The sequence below is a fragment of the Eutrigla gurnardus genome (genome assembly GCF_963514095.1).
Source record: "Eutrigla gurnardus genome assembly, chromosome: 5".
NCBI lineage: Eukaryota > Metazoa > Chordata > Actinopteri > Perciformes > Triglidae > Eutrigla > Eutrigla gurnardus.
Window position 1 is genome coordinate 19,962,582 of NC_139919.1, and position 21,778 is coordinate 19,984,359.

The following is a 21,778-nucleotide window of genomic DNA, read 5'->3' on the forward strand; positions in this document are numbered from 1 at the left end:
ATAGCATGTCATTAAAAAGTATAGTATGCCATGAAAAAGTAATCTTATAGAATGCCATAAAAGCAATGTCAGTGTATAGCATTTCACAAAAAATGTCTTAAACCAAGTTAGTGTGCCATTTTTTTAAAAATGTGTGCCCTTTTGAGCAAAGACTTTTGTTTCAAAATGCCTGAAAATGGCCAGTTTAGCCGCAACATGTATGTTGCTCTCATTCTCATAACATAGATCAACTTTAAAGACAAGTGTTGAACAAGACATTTTATTTCACTCAACAGTCCACATTCAAGGACTCTCTCCAAACACTGACATTCAGAAACACCTTGTAGCATACAAAGCATTTGTTCTGCCTTTGTTCCAGCACAAAAACACCACCTCTTGACTGAGAAGCTTTGTGGAAAGAGGCGGGAGGTGAGGGGGTGGGAGGAGCTTATATTATGTACAAGGCCAAGACAACAGTGGCCTAGTGCAATTATTTGCAGCGTGATGCTCAGCCATGCTGTTTACAACTACAAAAACAAAGGCGTGAAAAGCTGACATTAAACTTTGCATAAAATAACATCAAGCACTGAGAAGCAACTACATAAAATGACGTGTAATCATCTGGTCATTGAGGTTACTTGTGGCAGTTCTATAGTATTAATAAGTACAGTAACACACTTTGGGGTTCCTTACACAATATTTCGGTTTTAGAATACAAATGGAATACTTTATAAATTTGTTACGGGTTGGGTCTGATTTAAAAAATAATCAAAATGTGGGCTGGAGGTACAAAATTATGTAAAATACTTGTTTATCAAAGGTAAACAATGTAGCTTTCAGGCAGCCGGTGTCGAAGAACACAAAGCACCACCGTGAAGTCGAAGGAAAATTCATCTGTAGCGGCAGCAGTGAAGGTGGAAAACAAGTGTGAACACTTGTTTCTGCGTCCTTGTGTGTGACGCTGTACTCTGGGTGTGTATGGGGCTTGTGCGTGTCCTCTACAACCTCTCGAAGCCAACGGAGCAGAGGAGGAAGACGGCGTAGAGGAGTATGAGACATAGTCCCAGCCTGCGGTCCAACCTCCAGCAGTTTAAATGGACACACAGAACCTGAGGAGGGATAATATTTAGATGAATCGACTGAGTTTACTGACAAAAAATGATCAGTTAGGATGGGGATCTAACTCACAGTGAGTATGACTGAGGCCAACAGAAGGATCACTGAGTATACCAGGCCTTTGCTGTTGATTGTCACCTAAAAAACAGAAGTGACAAAGCATTAACATGTTGTTAAGATTTCTTAGTGCCCCTCGAAGTACATTTTGGGGGGCACATTTACAAGGGGCAGAGACCGAGGATAACCAAGGTCATGAGTCAGTTGTTTAAAATATCAGGAAGAGGAAATAGTTTGGGTTTACCACTGATCCGTAGCTGACAATGAGAGTCCTCAGTGCCCAGGGGAAGCCCAGGCCCAGCAGCACATCGAAGATATTACTGCCAATGGAGTTGGACACAGCCATGTCGCCCATCCCTGTGACATTTGACATACGCACCATTAGAAGAAATATGTAGTGCAAAAAGGCTAGGTGGCATAAATAATTCAAGACACAGACATAGACACACACACACACACCTTGTCGGGCGACAATGAGGCTGGCCATACAGTCGGGGACACTGGTGCCAGCTGCCAGGAAAGTGATGCCCATGATGACTTCTGGGATTCCAAGTGTGTAGCTGATTATGGTCACCTAGACAGAAACACAGAAACACTGTGTATATTTGTGTGTGTGTTTGCATGCGCGTGTGCCAGTGCCTGAGTGTGTTTCATACCATCCAGACCATGAGGTAGGAGTAGAGGGCTATCCAGAGCGTAGAGGCCACGAAGGTGAGCAGATACCAGCTCTCCCACTGCGGCAGGTTACAGTCCGGGATGGTGAAGTGAAGCAGGACACTCACGGGCCAAGATAGCAGCCACTTCAGACGCACACACCAACCATCTGAGGAAAATTATGAACGCACAACACAGACATGCATGCACACAAGTTTCCCCACAGGGATCATTACATATTTATCCAAACTTCTAAATTATGTATGTGGCACAGCCTGTGAATCATCCCTTTTTAATTAGCTCCATTAGCGCTGAATCCATCTTTAACAATCATTAGAAGTAGGTGAAAAAAAGCCAAAGAGGAAGTATTGTTTGCTACAATAGCCTCAATGATGACAATCTGAGTTATGATTGATAAAAAAAACCTTGTCTGTTAGAACCTGAGAAATGTTGCAGCTTAAGATAGTTTTTGTGTGTGTGTGTGTGTGTGTGTGTGTGTGTGTGTGTGTGATTTCATTCATCGCTCACCTGGCAGGACAAAGGGTTCGAAAGGAGTGTTCTCCTCCTCTCTTTCGTCCTGATCTTCCTCTTCCTCCTCCTCTTTAGGCTGCGTTGCCCCCCCTCCTGTCTCTTTACCAGCCTCCCTCTCTCCCTCAAACGGCTGCATGTCTCCCTCAGCCGCCGTGCCGTTCCCTCTCCCCCACGACCCATTAGCACCCAAAACGTCCTCCCCTGAAGCTCCCGCCTCCTCGGAGCCACCCCGGGCCCGAATCAGCCTCTGCCTCTGTGGAGGGAGTGTGAAGTCAGAGAAAACAAAGGAGGAAATCAAAAAAACAAAACAAAACGTCATGAGAAAAAGACTTAATCTGAGGATTCACATAGCCGGGCATGTCCTCACATTCACCAGAGCAGATTTGTAAAGCATTGATCGGGGAAATAGTGCAGACCAGGGGCAGCAGTGGAAGTCACACCTTAATTTGGTTCTGGAAATGGCAAGCACACATGCAGGAGTGCTGAAAGAGTGAGGAAGCTGATTTGGAGATTTGTGTCTGCTTTTGTGTTCTGGGATAATATTATGCATTAGGCAGCAGTCTGTGTGTGTGTGTGTGTGTGTGTGTGTGTGTGTGTGTGTGTGTGTGTGTGTGTGTGTGTGTGTGTGTGTGTGTTTGTTGCAGCAAATAGGATGGTTCTTAATGTCTAACTCTCTCCCTGCAAACCTCTTGTACAAAAACTGTTGTGAAAAGTAGCTTGCAATTGATAAATCACTATCCAGTTTAACAAATCACTATGGCAACTAAAACTATCATTACCAGAAAAAAATAAAACTCCCGTGAAGTTGAAATGGTAGCCTCCAAATGCATTAAAGGAGTTCTCATAATATCAGATTGTACGAGGACCGTGAGAAAATAAACTATGCAAAATGCAAAGAAAGCAACATTCTCACTGAGGATTTTCTTTCTTTTTTTTTCCGGCTAGAGCGCCGTTCAAGCCCTTATTATTTTATTCAGACAGTGTGGAAATAGGGAGAGAGAGAGAGAGAGAGAGAGAAGACATGCAGGAAACTGAGGAGTCGAACCCGGGACCACCGGCCGCCCCCTCAATGAGGATTTTTATTCAATAAGTCGATATAATGTCTTCCTCTGCTTTCTGCTTTGACTAGATACCCTCAGTTAGTTTAGCATAATCAGATATTTCCCGCATATTGCAAACCTTCAATCTACACACACACATTTATTCATGCATACATATAAGCTTAACACAGTAAAGGGCCCTGAACCATTTTTTGGCAGTTATCTTAAAGCTTGCGATGCAACAGTGATGGTACGTTTTAGTGGAGAAACACAATTTATGTAATAATTAGTAAAGAAACCAGGGAGTAGTTACAAAGAACACATTTAAATACCCACCAACGTAGCCGGATACACCAGGGGAACTTGACGTTATGTGAAGGGTGTGAGCACGTGCAGTGTACCTCGTTGATGACCATGCGTGCTGCCATGCGCAGGCGCGTGAAGGGGGGGAAATGCGGGGTGATGAGAAGGCGGAGGCTTGCCTCTGAGAAGGAGAGCTGGTGGGGGTGCAGATTCATCAGCTCATCCACCATTACGACCCCCGAGTCCTGGCCGGCCACCACACATGAATCTGAGGAAAGGGGGGTATATGGGTGGTTAGCAGGAGATATCTGTGTAAAGGAGATGACAAATAAGAACACAAAGAGTACAGATGGATCGGAAAAAGTGGAGAAAAAACTTCAATCAAAGGGGTCTAGTTCTATTTCAGCCTGGTGGGAATCCACAGGGGAACAGAAACCAGTTTAACTGGCAGCTTAAACTGTGTCACTAGGACTGTTGAAGGCTGCTCGGCGTCTGAGGGAAACCATTTTTTTTGTTTGTTTGGGATGTACACGTGCACACGTACAAACGCGAGCTCCTGCACCTGGCTTCAGCGGCACCATGTCGTTATCACAGTCTCCGATGGTTCCAACAGCCGCCGTCCGTCGCAGGCTAGTGAGACACGGTTGACCTGCTCTGCTGTAGTGTCTCTCTACCAGGCTGCACAGAGATCTGTTGAACCTACACACACACACACACACACACACACAGACACACAAAGATGCTGTGTCTTTAGTGGGTATAGAGCATGTTGGTGGCTTGATACCAACAGGATGGAAATGCCAAAAGAAGAAAAAAGTGGACTCACTTCATGATGATTATGTATATTACATACATGGAGATCAGGATGATGGTCTCCCACCTGAAACACACACAGATTTATAAATCCCACATTCGTTACATTCGTCAGCTACTGCAACTGATATCCAAGCAACAGAGGCTTACCACATGACCTTTTCATCATAGATCACCTGCAAATACAATGAAAATGTACTTGAATTACACCTACAAAAATCCCTTTTTTCCATACCTTATCAAATGAATATTAAAAAAAGGTTGATTCACTAATATATTGACTAGTATTGGCTCATCACATCAACATCAACATACACATTCATGGGATCTTAATGAAAAATAGATATGTTTATGTAAATAAAATACACTGATAATGTGATAACTGTGATAATGAATGAATATTGGCCTCTAAAATCTAGTATCGTGGTCTAAATGTATGAATAAAAAGTAGGTAAAGGTGATTTCTGGAGGAATTTACTGGATTTCTCACCAGGATAAGCACAACAATGGACAGGATGTAGAAGGCAGCATCGCGAAACAAAGGCCACCAGCTCAGAGTGATGGGCTGGAAAGAGACACAGCTTAATTTTTTCATGACTTTCATGAGAAAATTCAAGCAAATTGTATAATCTGTAATCCTGTTTAAAAAATGCTTCACAAATATTGAATTTAGTGAGTCTTATTCGTTTGGAAAAGGTGAGCTGAGTCGTCCTTTTAGCTTAGGCTGTACCTGTCCAGCGAAGATGCCACAGAGGCCGATAATGACCAGGATGTTAAAGACAGCTGATCCCACGATGGTTCCCACACCCACGTCTCCTTTTGTGATAAACACCCCTAAAACACACAACAGGCAAATCATCCAAAAATAACATTTATTTCTACAATGAATAACATTCAGTGTCATGTGGCAATCTGTAAGAACGTACATATTCTACCCCCTCCCACAGAAATACATAAATACATAATATCTCCCTCCTCTGAACAGAAAGATTGCATCTTTTGTTCATAACTACTTGTCTTATGCTAGTCATGTGGAATATTTACTGCAGTATGACCTAAAGTCATTCCAGTTATGAAAGAGAGCCTTCTTTCATTTGATAATAAAATGGATTATTTAGGAGGCCTTAAGTCAGAAGTTTTCATTCTTTAAAATCAAAATACATCTGCTTCAAGTCCATTTTAATCAGGTGAAGATGTATAGGATTGCAGTTCATTGGAGCACTAATGGAGCAGCCCTTGGGCTAACCCATTAGAGTGAGTAACTCCATACTTACCGATCAGAGAGGTGAAGAGCTCGGGGGCGGAGCTCCCAGCTGCCATGAAGGTTGCCCCGGCAACATCCTGACTGAGCTGAAGGTTCTGGAGGATGGAGGAAGATGATATTATACACTTTTCTTATTGTCAGTTGGTTTATGTCTTTTTGTGGGGAATATAGACATTAAAAACATTAAAAAATAATCCTTATTGTTTAAAAGTTTGGAGGAAAAAATGCTTTGGTAACTATACAAACTATACTATATGTCCGACATGCTTTTATTTATTATTAGATATATAGTTTTAGTTCATACCTCTGATACTTTTTCCAGTGATGGCACAAAGTAAAAATCACACACAATTGCCAGCGCATGAAACATGTAGATTGCCTGTGAAACACGGGACAAATTATTAGTCCTTACATAAGCCTGTCTATTTGTGAGTTTAATGCAACAAAATGAACCTTCCTTTATTTCAAATTCTGTCTTTCAGGCAGAGCCGATACTCACACAGAGAAGATGAAGGAGCATGGCTCCCTGCCTCCTCTGCTCCATAGTGAAGAGGTCTTCAGGAAAATCACTGATGGCTGAAGAAGAGATGGACAGACAGTAACCAAGTGATGCATGAAACGCGGGGAAATTCCTGATCTTAGGCGGAAACGATCACAGAAGAATCAGTTAATTATTTCAGTCATTTTCAAAGCAAAAATGCCAAACATTCGCAGGCTCCAGCCTGTCAAATCAAAGAAGATGTGTTGCTCATCCGTCACTTTGAGGATTGAAGACCGGAGGAGCATCAGGTCTTCTTTGAGAGGAGGAAATTAAGCTCTTCTTTGTCTTATGTATTTGTAATCTGAACATCTTTGGGTTTGATGAGACTCGGACTTCAAAAAATTATAATTGATACATTTTATCGATTAACGGGGAAAATAAAAAGCAGAATAATCAATAGTCAATAGTGAAAATGGTGAGTTTTTTCTCTCATCTTGTGACATTATGGCATCTGCACACAGGTATTTCTGTTGACATCTTTTTCCAACTCTTTCAAAAAAGCCAGTGATTCCTATAAACACTCAGAGGCATCTCATTTGTCTGAGTTCGATGATGCTTCACACCCCCCACCCCCCTCTTTCCGCCTGTAAGGCACTGATTTGCTAGACTGCGTCGTCTTGCACAGAAGCTCAAAGAAATGCCACGACTCACTGCGCCATAAAATAAGCTTCTTTTTTTTTTATGAGGCAGCTCGAAACAACAATAAGAAAGAAATCAGCCAAATGGCTTTCTGATATATTTGCGAGTGAGGATTTATAACAAACCTCTGCGATAAACAAGTCTGACTAAAGTGGCTGATCCTGCACAGAAGCAACATTGTGCAGTTAGAGGCTATTACATGCGTCATGTAGACACAGATATGGTGTGATGCTATGACAACCTGTCACATGATCTTGTTCACAGATCAAACAGTATATTTTTATCACCAAGAACAAGATGGGTCTCTTGAAAATAGCAATATGGTAATGGAAAGAAAATGTCTTTGAGGCCTTGAAGTTACTCTGGCCTGCATTTCCCCATGTTTTTATCTTAATATATGCAACTTTATAATCTGTAATTGGCAACATAATCTCTTCATCTCACATCCGATAGTAAAATGGTGTCACTGTTTCTCTTTCTTTCACAACAGACAAATTGATCCAAGCGCACACACAAGCGATGAGGGAACTGCTGATGTGAGGCTACTAATCAGCAGGTCATTACCACAGGGCAGGCACTTTGAACAGCTCCAGATGCACACGCCATCCAAGCACAGACTCAGCATTCAGTTTCCTAGCAACCAGGTCCCCTCAAAGGCCTAACTGTGTTTAAACATCGAGATGTGCAGGGTTTGAAGGAATAAGGATGACGTGGTGTGGAGGGGTAGGAGACAAGGCTTGGATTAAACACACAACCTGATTTTTACATTAATTACTGCATGAATATCCAAACCCAAACTTAAATCTGGGTCTGTTAAAAGGGTCCCCAGTCCCATTCATCACACTCAGAAGTGACTGTGTGTTCTATTTTGTGAAAGGATACAATACAGGATACACACTAATGGTTTAATATCTCACCAGTTCGAGGAATACTGTCAGTCTGGTTGTCTTCTTGCTGCATGAGCTCTCTCTTGGACGTGGAGATGCCATGATCCACAGTGGCTGCATGGGAACCTAAAAACGACAGGGATTGACATACATACACTCCTGATATAATATGTATGAGTTAGCATACACTATATACAGTGTGTTTGTGAAATGTTAACCCAACTCTAAGGTATTTATTTTTGCTACCTTGCTTTCTAAAACACACTAAGGTTGTAATTAACTGTGTTATTACATCGTTAAAAGAATGTGAGCTGCATAGTTATCGAAAAAGCACCTGTAACATCGTTGAAGTTAAAGATGCAGGCGGCTGCGAGCAGAGCGACTCCGCAGACGCAGAACCGAGGGAGGAGCCGCGTCTGCCTCGGTCTCCTCGGAGCCTTCATCCCGCCAGCCGCCACCGCTCCACGGCTCTCCGCTCAGAACATGTCGCCGTCCAGCCCTCCTCACACAGTCCGGTCTCCCGTCTCCGCAGCCTGGATACAACTGGCCCTCTCTAATCAACGATGTATCGTCTTTTCAGCTATTATTTGAGATTTTGGGCTCCATCCATCCACGGTACAGGAGGATGTTCGCTAGGTCCGAGCCGTCTCCAGCATCTCTCAGCGTCGCCGCAGCATCCGCATCCTCAGACCCGACACACAATGAAATCACCGGCCGGCTCCGATGTATGAAAACAGCCGCTCCTTCCCTTCTGCCCTACATCTGATCCCACACTTTTATCATTTCCTTCACGGGGGGGGGAGTGTTATTCTGAAGTCGCAGGCGAGACCAGCAGGGAGCGTCTCCAGGTGGGAGGAGCGACGGGAGAGACCGCGACATGCTAAATGTACAGAACTACCCGATGGTGCGTTTCAAGATGTAACAGCTGGTCTCGACTATTTCTGAAAATTGGGTGGGGTGAGTAAAGTTTAGGAAATACATTTAATTCTTTGTTAAAGCACAGTTTCACTTTATTCAAGTGTAACTTTATACAATAGTCACGTGGTCAGCTGTACACTAAATGAGTTCCTGGCAGCTCTATTTCTCTACAGTTATACCTCCTAAAACTATTTGAATTTAAGCTGAAATCAAAGTGCTCTTCCTGTGTGAAATGACTTCAAAGAGAGTCTGAATTAGAAGTATTAAATAGGTTCCTTCCAAACATTTATTTTACATACGAGTACCGTTTTAAGACAAGAGGGGACTTTTTTTTTAATCCTTTATTTTCATTAATCGACTAAAGAAAAATGTCATGAATCTAAAGCAAAATCAAATCAATTCAACATTTCTAGAAAATTACGTTGAAAGATTTTCCAATTCAAAAACATGTATGTAATGAAGATGGTCCATATTCAAATGAGCCTTTCTCACTGCAGCTATTTGGATTTGTTTCATCTAGCTTTTGATTGTCCCCCCCCCCCCCCCCCCCCCCTCCAAACTCACTGCCAAGCTTCTTATGCAAAAATGATTCATATTCCACTAAAAATGCCATGTTGTATTTTTGTAAAAAATAAAAAACGATTGATAATAAAATGCGGTGCTATGATCTGCTGAGTAGAAAACACATTCAGCTACAAAAAATCCCCACCATCAGCCAGATAAATGTTGTTATGTTTATAGGACGGAGTGTTTTGGTCACATAGGAGGTAAGGCCCCATAATGCACTCTGCAGTAGGGCTGTAACATCAGGCGGACACTGCTCCACAAGCTGTCGACTGAAGCCAAAAAGGCCAAAACAGTGAGAATGATGAATATCAGCAGGATTCGTCCTGCTCTTTTGATGGCTGTCTCCAAAATACCTGCACACCTTAGACAACAGAGAAACCAGAGGGACGATTACAAACGAGGAAAAACGTAGAACAATAAATGTGATTGGGAACTATTTCATTTAAAGTGTAACGGGCGTACCTTTTGGTCTGAAGGTCTACTGTGAGACTTCGAGGTTTCACCAGCCCCTCGGACTCAGGCTCCTCCTGCAGACACAGTGCCAGACATCACTGATCTCCTGATTTGTTCAATGTACTGTACAGTCACGCAGTTGCTGCCTGATTGACAGTGCTTGAAACTTTTTTTGTTGTGGCACTCTCTAGTGGTCACTCGTAGAAGTACAGGATGATCAAAAAGTGATAAATATACAGCCACTAGGATTTATTGCAAGACTAAATTAAGACTGTATTAGTTTTAACCAGATGTATATTATTAACTGGTAAGTTATTTTACATTCTCTCAAGTTCAGAAGTCTAAAAATAGGAGGGAGAGGTCATACATGTCTAATGTCTGTGGAGTCGGACATGCTGGTTGTCACTACAGCTGAAGAGGCCAGCAGCTTAATTTCCTCTGCAAAGGACAGAGGGGGACTGGGCGCTCCTTCCTTATCTTCCATCAGGTCATTCACAACAGTGCTGGAAACCAACATTAGACACACGGTACAGTATGAGTGCAAACCAACGACTCGGTGTATGTCATGATATTCGTTTAAAGCGAGAGGATATTGAATTTCAGGGTTACAAAGAGGCTTCATCCAGTCTGTCCTCCAAATGCTCTTTCAGGTTCTGATTGGTCAGCCTGAGAGACTGGAGCAGAGAGGCAAGATCAACAAATCACTTCAATAGCTCATTACATGAAGACATTATCTGGCAGCATTTGGGAGCTGAGTGAACGCCGTTCTTTCTTCTCTTTCTTAACTTAACAGCAATGGATGAGAGCAGCTTTACCTCTATGACGTTGGAGCATTCTTCTACCGATTCCTCCAAGTGCTTCAACTGGAAGTTTTTCTATCACAAACACAAGTGGAAAAATTGTGATGAAACAAATAACACGTACAAAGACACTGTTAAGGCAGTCATGTTGAACTCCAAAGAGAAAGATCAATATTTATGAGAATATAGAGCTCTTGGCTAGTCGCTGCCTCGTACTGATGTCTCTGTTCCTACCTGATCAATAACCTCATCCCTATCCTGAAGTCCTAACTGAGCCTCTTCCATTCCACACTGAAGAAACACACGTAACAAATCACGATCTGGTCGACGATGGAACATGGCAAATGGGAGAGTGAATGATGAGAACCAGTGAAATATCTCCAGGTTTAATGCAGGGCGTTACCTCCAGGGTTTGAAGTGCAACCCTGAACTTGCTCAAGCTTATCTTGTCACGGTCTCTCTCTTGCTGGAGGCTTTTGAGCTGAAAAGGGCAGAATTACTTTTAAATGTCAGTATCAATTCTAACTGGAGTATATGATGACATATTTAAATTGCTATGGGAAAAGGAGCACACATAATACCTCTTCGGCTAGCTTCTTATTCTGTTCTTTCAGCATTGAGCATTTCTCCTCCTGCACAAAAACACAACACGAAAGGTTACCTGCGATATTTGGATTTTGGATATCTTGGATTAGATAACAGCAAACACTATTTAATGCTACAATGATGAGCAAGTAAAGGATGAGAATATAGTTGTTTCATGGCCAATGGTCAAAGAAATTATTGCAGCAATAAAAAAAGGGCATTTTTAGACGAGATATCATCAAGGATTTTGCTTTCCCTGATGTCATGATTTGGCTCAAGTGTGTGGTCTTAAAGGCAGCATTACATTTTATTTAATACAACTCTATAACACTTCTGGTTACACACCAGTTCCTGAATCTTTTTTTCACTGCATCTCTTGATACCGAGGTCATCAGCGAGGAGACCCCTGCAAGGCTCTGCTTCGACCTGCTGTGCTTCACTGATGATCTTCTCCTGGCTGCAGACACACAAACATCCCACCACAATGTTCAAGCACTGGTTCAAAAGAAACAAGTAACAAAGATAACGCTGCGTTACAGATGATAGAAATGGAATGATTGATTAATAAAGACGAAATTTAAAAACATAAAAGACATAAAATGACCTAAAAGAGTTAATGCTGGAGGTAAGCCATGTTTGTGTCAAAGACAGTAGGAAAATCACACAGATGATAAACAGGCCAAAAGACGTTAAGTTTGATTATCAGACGGTTAAGGCACCCTTCTGCTAACGAGTAGAGACAATCAGGTGGGACTAGTTACGCTTTCACTTGTTTTTTGAGGGCCCCGTTCTCTGAGCGCAGCATCGCCACGTCATCATCTGCCACATCCAGCCAGTGCCTCATTTTAACAGTCAGTTCTCTCTGCTGGTTCAGACTGTGTTCCCGCTCTGCTATCTTCTCAAGCATCTCTGTCCTACACACACACACACACACACACCAGAGGACAAGCTTCATATATCGCTGCTAAGTAAACCATTCTTGTGAATGGGTTTATTTATCGAACATCACTCACATATTTTCCTCTGAGACATCCATCCTGTTGGCTAACTCCTCCTTCCTGCGACAAATGACACATTATTACACATTATGACTTTAGCATCCAACCAGAAGTGCATAAGCAGTAATAAATAACATGATACAGAAGGGGTGTGAATCTTTGGCTTCACAGCGATTCGATTCGATTAACGGTACAGTAGTTGGCGATTCGATTCATGGACGTTTTTTTTCTTTTTGTAACGATTCGATTCGATTCTGTAAACCACGATTCGATTCAGTAACTTGCAACCAAAATTCTATATCCATGAAATAAACATGCAATAATGCGAGTGAGACTATCTGTATTCTTCTGAAAGGTGAAAAATAACATTTATTCTTGAAAAAAGTAGTCCTGCATAATATTTTATGCTGAATACAAAAATGTAATTAAACATTGCTGAAACATTATTCAGTAGACTACATGCTGGCAGGGGAGAGTGTGTCTTAAACGTATTAAAACATTAATCATAAGTAAGAATCATGATTCATCCGATTAAATGCATTTATATCGACAATCGATTCATCGATTAATCGAATGAATCGTTACACCTCTATGATACAGTATATACAGAGTGCTAAATATATACAGTATGAGTAATATATTTTTAAAAAATAGTACGTTTCACGTATGTACAGGTTATGAACAGGCTATAGGCTATATTAGTCTTGTAATGAGACTCACTGAGTCTGAAACACAGTTAACAACCGCCCAATGTAGCCCAGATATAATCAAAAATCAATAATCAAATCATCGTCAACCGCTTATCCGGGTCAGGTACGTTAACGTTAGCCTACAAGCACAACTTCAATACGTTAAAATCGCTATTTTAAACAGTAGTTAACGCTAACTTTCTCTCGCTAGTGTTAGCGTCACTTAACTTAGGTATGAGCGACATTTTTTAAACGGAGGCAAGCTAACCTTGACATGAATTAGTTAACTAAAATGCTAACATGTTACACAGTGTGTGAATACTTACGTCGCCATCCCCTCGTGTTTCCACATTCCAGTTAGCTAGCTACGCGCAGCCATTGGGTTTCTGACGTAGCTAGCTACACAAGTTCACGGCTAAATCTAATAATTGTGTATGCTTAGATTTAGCAGTATACACTTTTTAAAAAAACGGCCAATAAAAATGCCTTACCTGCGATTAAATCCAAACTAATGAAGTTACAGCTGCCAGTTGCGAGATCCAACTTCGCTTTTGTGAAGTCGGAATTACGATCATTTCATGTTCAAGAGCTTTGTTGTCAGGACGAATTGAAAAATGGCGAATTGAAGAATTACGTGCTATCGATTACTGAAGCTGTCATCTTCTCCGCCATGATGAAAGGTTCTGGTCACCCTAACTCAGGGATTTGGGTATCAAAATTATCTGTTTCCCACTCGTGATTACCATGTATTTACCATAATTCCGATACACCGTGAAGGCAGCATAACTATAATTATTTTGTGTCAGTCTCATAATGATTAATCACTAGTCTATGTACTTTTGAAAAAATAGTTTTTGTATTATGATTAAATTAACAGGAATGGTAAAGGTAAATTTGATTGCTTTTTCACTTCGTTGTGAACGTTTAAAATGATTGGAGCCGCAGAAAACACTTTTTTAAATCCAGATTTTATTATTACACCTCAAAGTACAAAAAAAAAATATATATATATTTTTTTCAATGGTTCCATTCTTCCATTGAAAACAGCAACAAACAAACATTGTGTTACCCCAAAGAAATAACACAAAAAGCAGACATTAAGCAAATAATTAACAATACTTAAATATTTTGGATATATAAATTGGATAATTTTGCTTGGAACGAGTAAAAAACACCTGAATAAAGGCTTGTAATCCTTCACTACACTTTAAGGCCAGGATCATTAAAATTAAAAAAGCAAAAGAGAGGGGGACAATATGAAATGTGATAACAGAAGTATAAAGTGGTAATGCTACATTAGTCTGTGAACGGCAAAACTATATTTCACAACATACAGCATTTCTATTGATTGTTTTCTTACACATATGTTGTCATTCATCATTGTGAACCCCCTCTCATTGCCTCACTTGGTGCAACCATATCCAGTAAAAAGGCCAGTGTAGTAAATTAAGGTGAAGCTCAGGATTGGATGGCACATCATGATCCTAGCAGCTAAAGCAACACAGTTGGACTATCCATATATAAATCAAGAGAGTATAAATCAAATGTGTATGACCTTCAGATTTAGGCAAACAAAAAAACTGTATGAGAAAGCCTCATTTAAGTGACTACGCCGGAGTCAGTAGTTGCGAGTGCTTGTAAACAAGGATTTAAAAGTATAGATTTTTCACGCTCAATAAATACATTCTCATTTCAGTGATTCATAAATGTTCAGTGCTCAGTATTCCAGAAGAACTGTGTTAATTTCTGTGTTGATATTCTTAGTCAAGCTTCAATGGTCAATGCACGTTCCAAAGTAGATCCATAATTTCTTTGACTCAGAAGTCAGCATAGGTAAACGGAGAAGATGCCTGTAGACAGTTATACCCAGTAACAGCTTAACAACCACACACTGTTGTGGCACTGTGCTCTCATCCCAAGCTACTTCTTGAGTTGAGGTGAGGCTGCTGCTCCTGATTTCATTCACCATCACTGAAGCAAAGACTGTACATACTCAGACCTCCAGCTGTTATCGGCTGGGTTCCAGCGACCCTGTGATCTGAAAGTTCATCCCATCTCCAGGGAGAGGTGATGGGACAAGTGGGGAGAGCCAGCAGAGGTACCATCGGAGACCCAGAGCGTGACGCAGGTTACCCAGGAGCCCAAGGCTGTAAGGCCGGCGGGTCGAGTACCACTCTCTGGTGGTCTGTCCCCGAATCATCAGGAAAAGATGGAAGAAGAAGAAGGCAGATACCAGTAGGAAGCCCACCACGCATGTGTCTGCGATGAAGGCGAAGCCAAAAGCACGTGTTGAAACCTGACCTGGGGAGAGAAGAGACAGCAGCACTGATTAAGTCACAGCCAGATACAAACTTTATCGACGACATTCTTGGACGTCTCAGTGTATACAGTATGAGTAACTCTGGTAGAGAATACGTAACGTTACCATAGCTACAAGAAATAGTCAGGAAACGGAACAACCAATATGGCGTAAACCAGCTCCTACCTGAAACCAGCATGATCCAGGGAATGAGCAGCAGCAGGACGCTGTGCATGGTCACACCCTCCTTCAATATGACAATGAAGACCTCTGCATTCATCAGGGTGGCGTACAGCAGTCCCGACCACATGAAGAACAAGCAGCTCAGGAAGTAGCGGTAGTTACGGAAGCCCACGCACTGGCCAAAAAACACACAGTGGTGATCCCGCCGCAGCACACACACTTTACAGTCGTAGCAGTGGGAGCACCGAGGAGGAGTGTGTGTCTCGCATGTATAACAGTACCTGTGTGGGGAAAGAAGATAGAAAATTATATTATAATATATGATTCACATGAAGTAAATACTTGGAACAAATAGGATCGATTTAAACATAATTAGGTCGACTATTATAATTGGTGGATGATGAACAGTTGGGATAACATAATGTCTTCTCTCACATTTGAAAGACCACGATGGTCGAATAGTATTCTAAAAGGTGGAACCGGGGGGGCTGCCCCTAATGATGACAACCAGAAGTACTCAAAAGCGTAAACAAGGATGTCTAATACTTTGGCAATACAGTCTGTATAGCCACAAACCAAGGCTGTATGCTAAACTAGTTTAGCCCCATCTTACCTCCAGCCCTGACCCATGCCGTCTCCCGCCAAAAACACCCCTCTGATGCTGGGGCTGGTTCTGAGGAAAAGCAGCGCGTTCCAGCAGATGTTCCCCAGCATGTAGTACTGAGCCAGCAGGTGGACCGTTTTCCACCGGGCGGACCACACGGTCTTCTTCTGGTCCGCCTCCAGCGGAGCCTCGACCAGCACCAGATAGCTCACCTCCCCGGTGATGGAGAACACCAGGAAGGTGTTGAGGACCACGGGGAGGTGGACACACAGCCTTTCCACCCTGCCAAGAACTCCACTGACCAAACTCGTCATGTTTGTTGCCCGTCCCAACTCTTCCTGATGTGAGCTCGGCGGGAGGACCGCTTTGACAGACGTACTGTGCTAACCGTTGGTTAGCCGAATAAACGCCCCGCTAGCTCTCCCCCCCGAGGTTAAATGAACCGCATGATATCAATCACACTTCATATAACTACCGGACCCATTAATGAGTTGAAATGTTACGCTGTTACTCTATAAACTCTCACAACCACGATCTCTGCTAGCGGACGGAACCAACCTATCTGCTCTATGACAGGTGTTACGTGAAAATACATCCGCGATGCAACAAAAACACACTGGTTCCGTTTGTAGCACACCCCATCGGTGCGTGTGCCCATTTTCAAATACTAATGGAAGAAAGTGGTGTGGGTTTTATTGTGGATTTGTTTAGGATATTATCACGTTTTTTTTTAATAGAGAGTGGTGTCTTAAATAGCCGACTGGTGTTTGTTTCACTGCATTCACCAGCACCAACATGTGTGCTTTGCCATTACACCCCCCTTGATATGGCCCTGCTTCATACTGAGTGCGAAAGAGGCTTTGACCAAAAAAAAAAAACAAGCCAGGGTGCCTAGATGTCATATATGAGGTTCTTCAATTATACGACAGACCCCTGTCTTGATGCCAAAAACAATAGCATTTTACCTCATCTAAATCATATTTCAATGTCGTTTCTCATTTCTCATATTTAGATAAATGCACATTTCTATAAAGCCACCTCTGACTTCTACTATTATAATGCTATTGTCAATATGCGACTGCATTTTATTGAAATAGGATGTATTATAGTGTCAAAAAATGTTTTCAGACCAATCCAATTGGATGTGTAATAGCCTAGAGGCCTGAATTGTACATTAAATGCACACACTTGTTTTGGTTTTAGAAGAAATAATCCTCAAATGGCAGGACGGCCATCTTTGCTGCAATCCTCCATTTATAGGTTGAAAATTGTTCTGAATGTGTTACAATGAATGCCATATAAATGGTTTTCAATATTTTTACATACAGACCTAGTTTCAACGGGATGTTTCAGTAACTTTGTTACCTGTGTGGCATTAAAAAAAAAGCTCTCACTACTGCTTAACCCCATTACAATGCTCATGTGTGGATTGGCAGCATGTGTCTGGTCCTCCCCCCCAAAGCAGAGAGCTTAATCCCTGATAATCTCTGCATCCACTGAATGCATGCAGTCATGGCTGCACCGAAGGAGAATTTACTGTCTCTTGGGCAGCTGACCGGCAAAGAAGGAAACACTTTTACGAAACAAAGAAGGCACGGGCTAAAAAACAGGTAGGATCTTGAACCATGAGATCAGAGAAGGGTAATCATGTTTTTTTTTTTCTTTAAAATGCATTCAGTTGATGCAATCAATAGCAAGCAGAGTAAGATTTAGACCAAAAGTATAGTAATTCTATCAACGCAAGGTTGTGTGTAAGCCTGGAGAAGTGTGTGTGGCACAGGTTACTATAATACTCTATTATAGTACATTGTCTCTTTATCTCAGTGTCTACAGGCCACAGCTGTTGCAAGCAGACTTTTCAACTCCTCAGACTCATCAACAGCTGTAAGTACGCATACAAAAGGCAGCAACCTGCCCGCACTATGTACTGTGTATGTGTGTGTACATGTTCTGAATCTCGGGCTCGTCTCTGACAGCAGGGCGATGCATCTCCAGCAGCACTGGCAGGAGCTGAAGGAGCGAGAGCTCACAGCGCAGCAACACAACAGGCAGCTGCTGCAGCAGTTTGAAGAAGCCCAGGGCACACTGAGAGGAATGTTAGCCCTCACTGCTGCCATGAAAACTATTCGGGTGCCCAGACACAAACACAACAAACACTTCCCTGCTGTCACTTGACCTCCGACCTCTGTGGTGCTGAAACTTTTTGCTTTGACCCCTTCAGATGGAGTATGAACAGTTCCTGGAGGAGAACTCGCCCCGCTGGCAGCAGCAACTCAAGGAGAAAACAGCGGCTGCTCAGAAGAAGGTACGAGCAATTCAGACATCAGTCATGATTCACAAAGTTTGTGGCCAACGCATACAGCTCATTCGAGTCATCAAAATATACAATTCCAGTCTAAATAATGCGCATAAGATTAATATATTATATCCATTGCCTTAAACTCTCTTCTTATAGCCAAAAAAAGTGAAAAGTTGTGTAACACTCTTATACCACAAAATAAGAGAAATATGAAAGCTATTTGCAATCTGCCTAGTTATTATAATAATTGTTACAATTTCTACCTCCACCTGTTCAAACAAATCTGAAAGTAACTTTAAATATACATGTTAAAGGCATTTCTGTTGCTCTGTTGTTTCTTTAACAGAGGATGGAGGAGTATTTGAAGTCACGTCCAAAGAACACAGCGGCGCGAGGGACGTCCTCCGCAGATGGACCTTTACTTTCACAAGGTTTGTCCTACTCTGACTCTAAAAGATTCAATTTAAATGTGGTGTCCAGACACATGCAAACTAATAAATACAGTATCTCAAAGTGAACACTTAACAGTATGATAGTATGACAGTCTTTAATCTGAATGCATGTTTGTCTGTTGCTATTAGCTGTCCTGTCAAACCCATGGTGGTGTGTTAGAATGTTTGTTGGTTATATGGAGTTTTTTTTATTTTTCTAGTCATTTTGTGGTCAGTTTAACATCTTGCCAAAGGACTGCAATTGGAAATAAGCCTGCTGGCTAACACTGGCACATTTACAGAAATGTAAATGTAATGAATAGGCATCTTTGTTTGTTGTTGCAGGCTCTTCCACAATGGCACAAACAATTGCAGCACCTCCAAAGTACTACAGCCCAAACAGCCACTTAGACTACAATCAACATGGCTCCCCTCATCTTTCCTACATGCAGTCCTCCTGGCCGAACCACCAGCAATCCCATATAGCTAGGTTTCCTATCAGAGCACCGTATCGACCTCAGGGTTCGTCTCCCGTACCTCCATCTTTCCTACCACCAAACACCTTCCCATATGCTCACTCTTTGCCGCTCCAACACCTCACCTCCACGAGTGCTGATCATCACCCAAGGCCCAGGCACAATCCACCAGGCTGGCCTTCCCTGCAGCCTGACTACCCTTGGTCCTGGGCTCATGGTCCGACTGGCATCTCTTCTGACTCTGAGGCTCTGTGGGGTCAGCTGTACATGGAGGAGCCTCCTCTTGAGATGGGGTTGGCACAGGAGGAGGCTGACACAAGCCGAGCACAGAGCTCAAAGAGAGAGAGGGGTGGTGGAGGAGGGGGCAGTCATTTATCCCAGGAGTTGGACATCAAACCAGGTGGGGGAAAAATCGTTTTCAGAGTGATATTTGTTATAATTATATTCCTCAGTAGATTTTCATTCATCTCAGATATGGGTCATTTATGTGCATGTGCATATTGTGCCTAGTTCGTCTGTCCGGTGGCCTTGCGGAGAGCAGAGGAAGCAGCAGGGAGTCTAGCCAGGGGAGCAGAGTGAAGAGGAAGAAGAGGGAGGAGAGAGGAAGATCACATTGTTCTTCCTCTGACAGAGAAAGCTGCAGCTCTCTGGAGTAAGTAATATTCTATAAGACCACCTGGTTACCATCCACAAACATTGGCGATTCTGCACAACAACTAGCTCCATACTAGGGAAAGAGCAAATGAAACCACAATGACTAGTTCAAGACTTGAATCTGAGAATTATAAAAAAATTATAACAATATTGCAACTCCAACTTCCTTGAGTGGTCCAGACCCCAAGGTCCAAAAACGATAAAATATCCAATTATCTATATATCCATATAAATCCATCAATTGACCCCCCCTTCCTGTCTTATTTCAGGTCATCCAGGTGTTCCAATGCTATTGCTGCAGTCACAGTCGCCCAAAGCTCAAAAAGTGACGCCTCATCAGAGAAAAGCAGAAGTGTTAACAGTGGGAGGACTGGGGGGCTTGCTGTTGGATTATCAAGGGCTGAGAAGGTTGGGAAAGAAAGCAAGGGAGACGATCCAGGGAGTCACAAAGAGGAGAGTCATTCGACCAGTGAGGAGGTAAAGAGTTTTATTGAGGAATCCGGGAGTGAAGAAGCAGAGAATCAAAGTCCTGATGATAAATCAGAGCGCTTAGGAGAGGAGTCTGGAGCCGAGCGGGAGGAGGAATCAGGACGTGTCAGTGTAAAGACTGGAAAGGTGGAGAGTAGCAGGTCTGAACAAAGCAGTGTAGGAGAAAAGGATGAGGATCATCTAGGAGACAATGGTGGCACTGGAGAAAAAGAGAAGCATCAGACAGATGAAGAGCAAGAGGAGAGTCACATTAAAGGGGATGATGAGCCTTCTGTAAGAAAGAATACAACAGACGAAGAAGAGGATGAGGCTATGGAGCAGGAGTCGGAGGTGAAGGGTGATCGGGAAGAAGAGTCTGACAGGTTAAAGAATGAAGATGGTGAGAACGGAAAGAAGGATTCTTCATCTTCTAAAGAAGAAGAGGAGGCAGATGAGAGTGAAGGAGATGAGTCAGATGAAGAGGAGCAGAGAGGAGACTTAGCTGGAGAACCAGACGAGGAAAGAGATTCAGACAGTATAATCTCACCACAGGACAGGTAAGATCATTAAATAATTAAATCATAAAACACAAACATCCCCTGAACTCTATGCAATGTATTCCTTTCAGATCTAAAACGACACACATTATTCCCAAGGACACAAGTGAAGAAGATGAGGACAACATGGAGGAAGAAGAGTCAGACGGGTTAAAGAGTGAAGATGGTGAGAATGGAAATAAGGGTTCATCTTCTCAAGAAGAGGAAGCGGATGAGAGTGAAGGAGATGAGGACAACATGGAGGATGAAGAGTCAGATGAAGAGGAACAGAGAGGAGACTTAGCTGGACAACCAGACAAGGAAGGAGATTCAGACGACAGTATAATCTCACCTCAGGACAGGTAAGGTATTGAATTAAATAATCTTAAATCACAAACATCACCTGAACTCAATGCAATGTATTCTTTTCAGATCTAAAAGGATGCACATTATCCCAGAGGAGGCAACTGAAGATGAAGAGGAGAGTAAAAGAGGATCGTCTGGCGATGACTCCCACGAGTTCAGTGATGAGGACGATGCAGAGCATCTACTCGCACTTCACCAACAATCGCAGAAAAAAGAGTGAGTCCTATTTCCACCTACTATGGCAAAAACGACTTCCTGTAATTCATTTTTTTTTTTTACATATTTTCAGAGTAAAGGACCTGAAGGCTGCTGAGAAACCCAAAGGTTCAGTATCAACAGACTACAAGTATTGAATATATACAAAAAATGATGTTTTTTTAAAGATGATCATCTGTAATTTCTCTTTCAGCAGTTTGTGACAACGTGGAGATTTTTCAAGTGGAGACGGACCAATCGACAAAGTCGGATCACCCAAGTGACTCTGATGAGTTTGACAACTTTTATGGCTAAATACGACTCAACTGCCTAACCTCGAGTATAAAAAGGTCAAAAACCCCTAACTGTATTAAGTATTAAATCAGAGTATTATATTAAAATCAACTTGTGAAAAAACAGATTGCATTATGTT

At 42.3% G+C, this 21,778-nt stretch overlaps 4 protein-coding genes across 4 annotated transcripts; 1 reads left to right on the forward strand and 3 right to left on the reverse strand.

The window, feature by feature from the left end:
* Nucleotides 1-262: 262 nt before the first annotated feature.
* On the reverse strand, nucleotides 263-8,596 carry slc24a6a (solute carrier family 24 member 6a). The gene is made up of 17 exons (XM_084009622.1): nucleotides 8,159-8,596; nucleotides 7,855-7,950; nucleotides 6,257-6,333; nucleotides 6,062-6,136; nucleotides 5,768-5,852; nucleotides 5,224-5,327; nucleotides 4,984-5,058; nucleotides 4,644-4,669; nucleotides 4,507-4,560; nucleotides 4,243-4,379; nucleotides 3,779-3,948; nucleotides 2,335-2,590; nucleotides 1,809-1,975; nucleotides 1,612-1,726; nucleotides 1,397-1,509; nucleotides 1,168-1,233; nucleotides 263-1,088 (listed from the first exon to the last, which is right to left on the reverse strand). The coding sequence occupies exons 1-17, from the start codon at nucleotides 8,265-8,267 to the stop codon at nucleotides 978-980; spliced, it is 1,836 nt and encodes a 611-aa protein (XP_083865748.1). The 5' UTR covers nucleotides 8,268-8,596; the 3' UTR covers nucleotides 263-977.
* Nucleotides 8,597-9,453: 857 nt separating this feature from the next.
* On the reverse strand, nucleotides 9,454-13,439 carry LOC311013105 (uncharacterized protein). The gene is made up of 12 exons (XM_084009024.1): nucleotides 13,326-13,439; nucleotides 12,161-12,205; nucleotides 11,909-12,061; nucleotides 11,493-11,604; nucleotides 11,144-11,194; nucleotides 10,966-11,043; nucleotides 10,797-10,853; nucleotides 10,578-10,637; nucleotides 10,372-10,436; nucleotides 10,130-10,265; nucleotides 9,772-9,836; nucleotides 9,454-9,670 (listed from the first exon to the last, which is right to left on the reverse strand). Exons 2-12 carry the CDS (start codon nucleotides 12,181-12,183, stop codon nucleotides 9,499-9,501), a joined length of 972 nt encoding a protein of 323 aa, XP_083865150.1. The 5' UTR covers nucleotides 12,184-12,205; nucleotides 13,326-13,439; the 3' UTR covers nucleotides 9,454-9,498.
* Nucleotides 13,440-13,805: 366 nt separating this feature from the next.
* On the reverse strand, nucleotides 13,806-16,488 carry zdhhc24 (zDHHC palmitoyltransferase 24). Its single transcript, XM_084009822.1, has 3 exons — nucleotides 15,930-16,488; nucleotides 15,320-15,597; nucleotides 13,806-15,135 (listed from the first exon to the last, which is right to left on the reverse strand). The coding sequence occupies exons 1-3, from the start codon at nucleotides 16,232-16,234 to the stop codon at nucleotides 14,843-14,845; spliced, it is 876 nt and encodes a 291-aa protein (XP_083865948.1). The 5' UTR covers nucleotides 16,235-16,488; the 3' UTR covers nucleotides 13,806-14,842.
* Nucleotides 16,489-17,428: 940 nt separating this feature from the next.
* On the forward strand, nucleotides 17,429-21,690 carry LOC311013726 (uncharacterized protein). The gene is made up of 11 exons (XM_084009907.1): nucleotides 17,429-17,530; nucleotides 17,745-17,804; nucleotides 17,897-18,050; nucleotides 18,142-18,225; nucleotides 18,566-18,650; nucleotides 18,996-19,526; nucleotides 19,637-19,778; nucleotides 20,050-20,805; nucleotides 20,877-21,146; nucleotides 21,217-21,366; nucleotides 21,440-21,690. The coding sequence occupies exons 1-11, from the start codon at nucleotides 17,433-17,435 to the stop codon at nucleotides 21,501-21,503; spliced, it is 2,394 nt and encodes a 797-aa protein (XP_083866033.1). The 5' UTR covers nucleotides 17,429-17,432; the 3' UTR covers nucleotides 21,504-21,690.
* The last annotated feature ends 88 nt before the right edge of the window (nucleotides 21,691-21,778 follow it).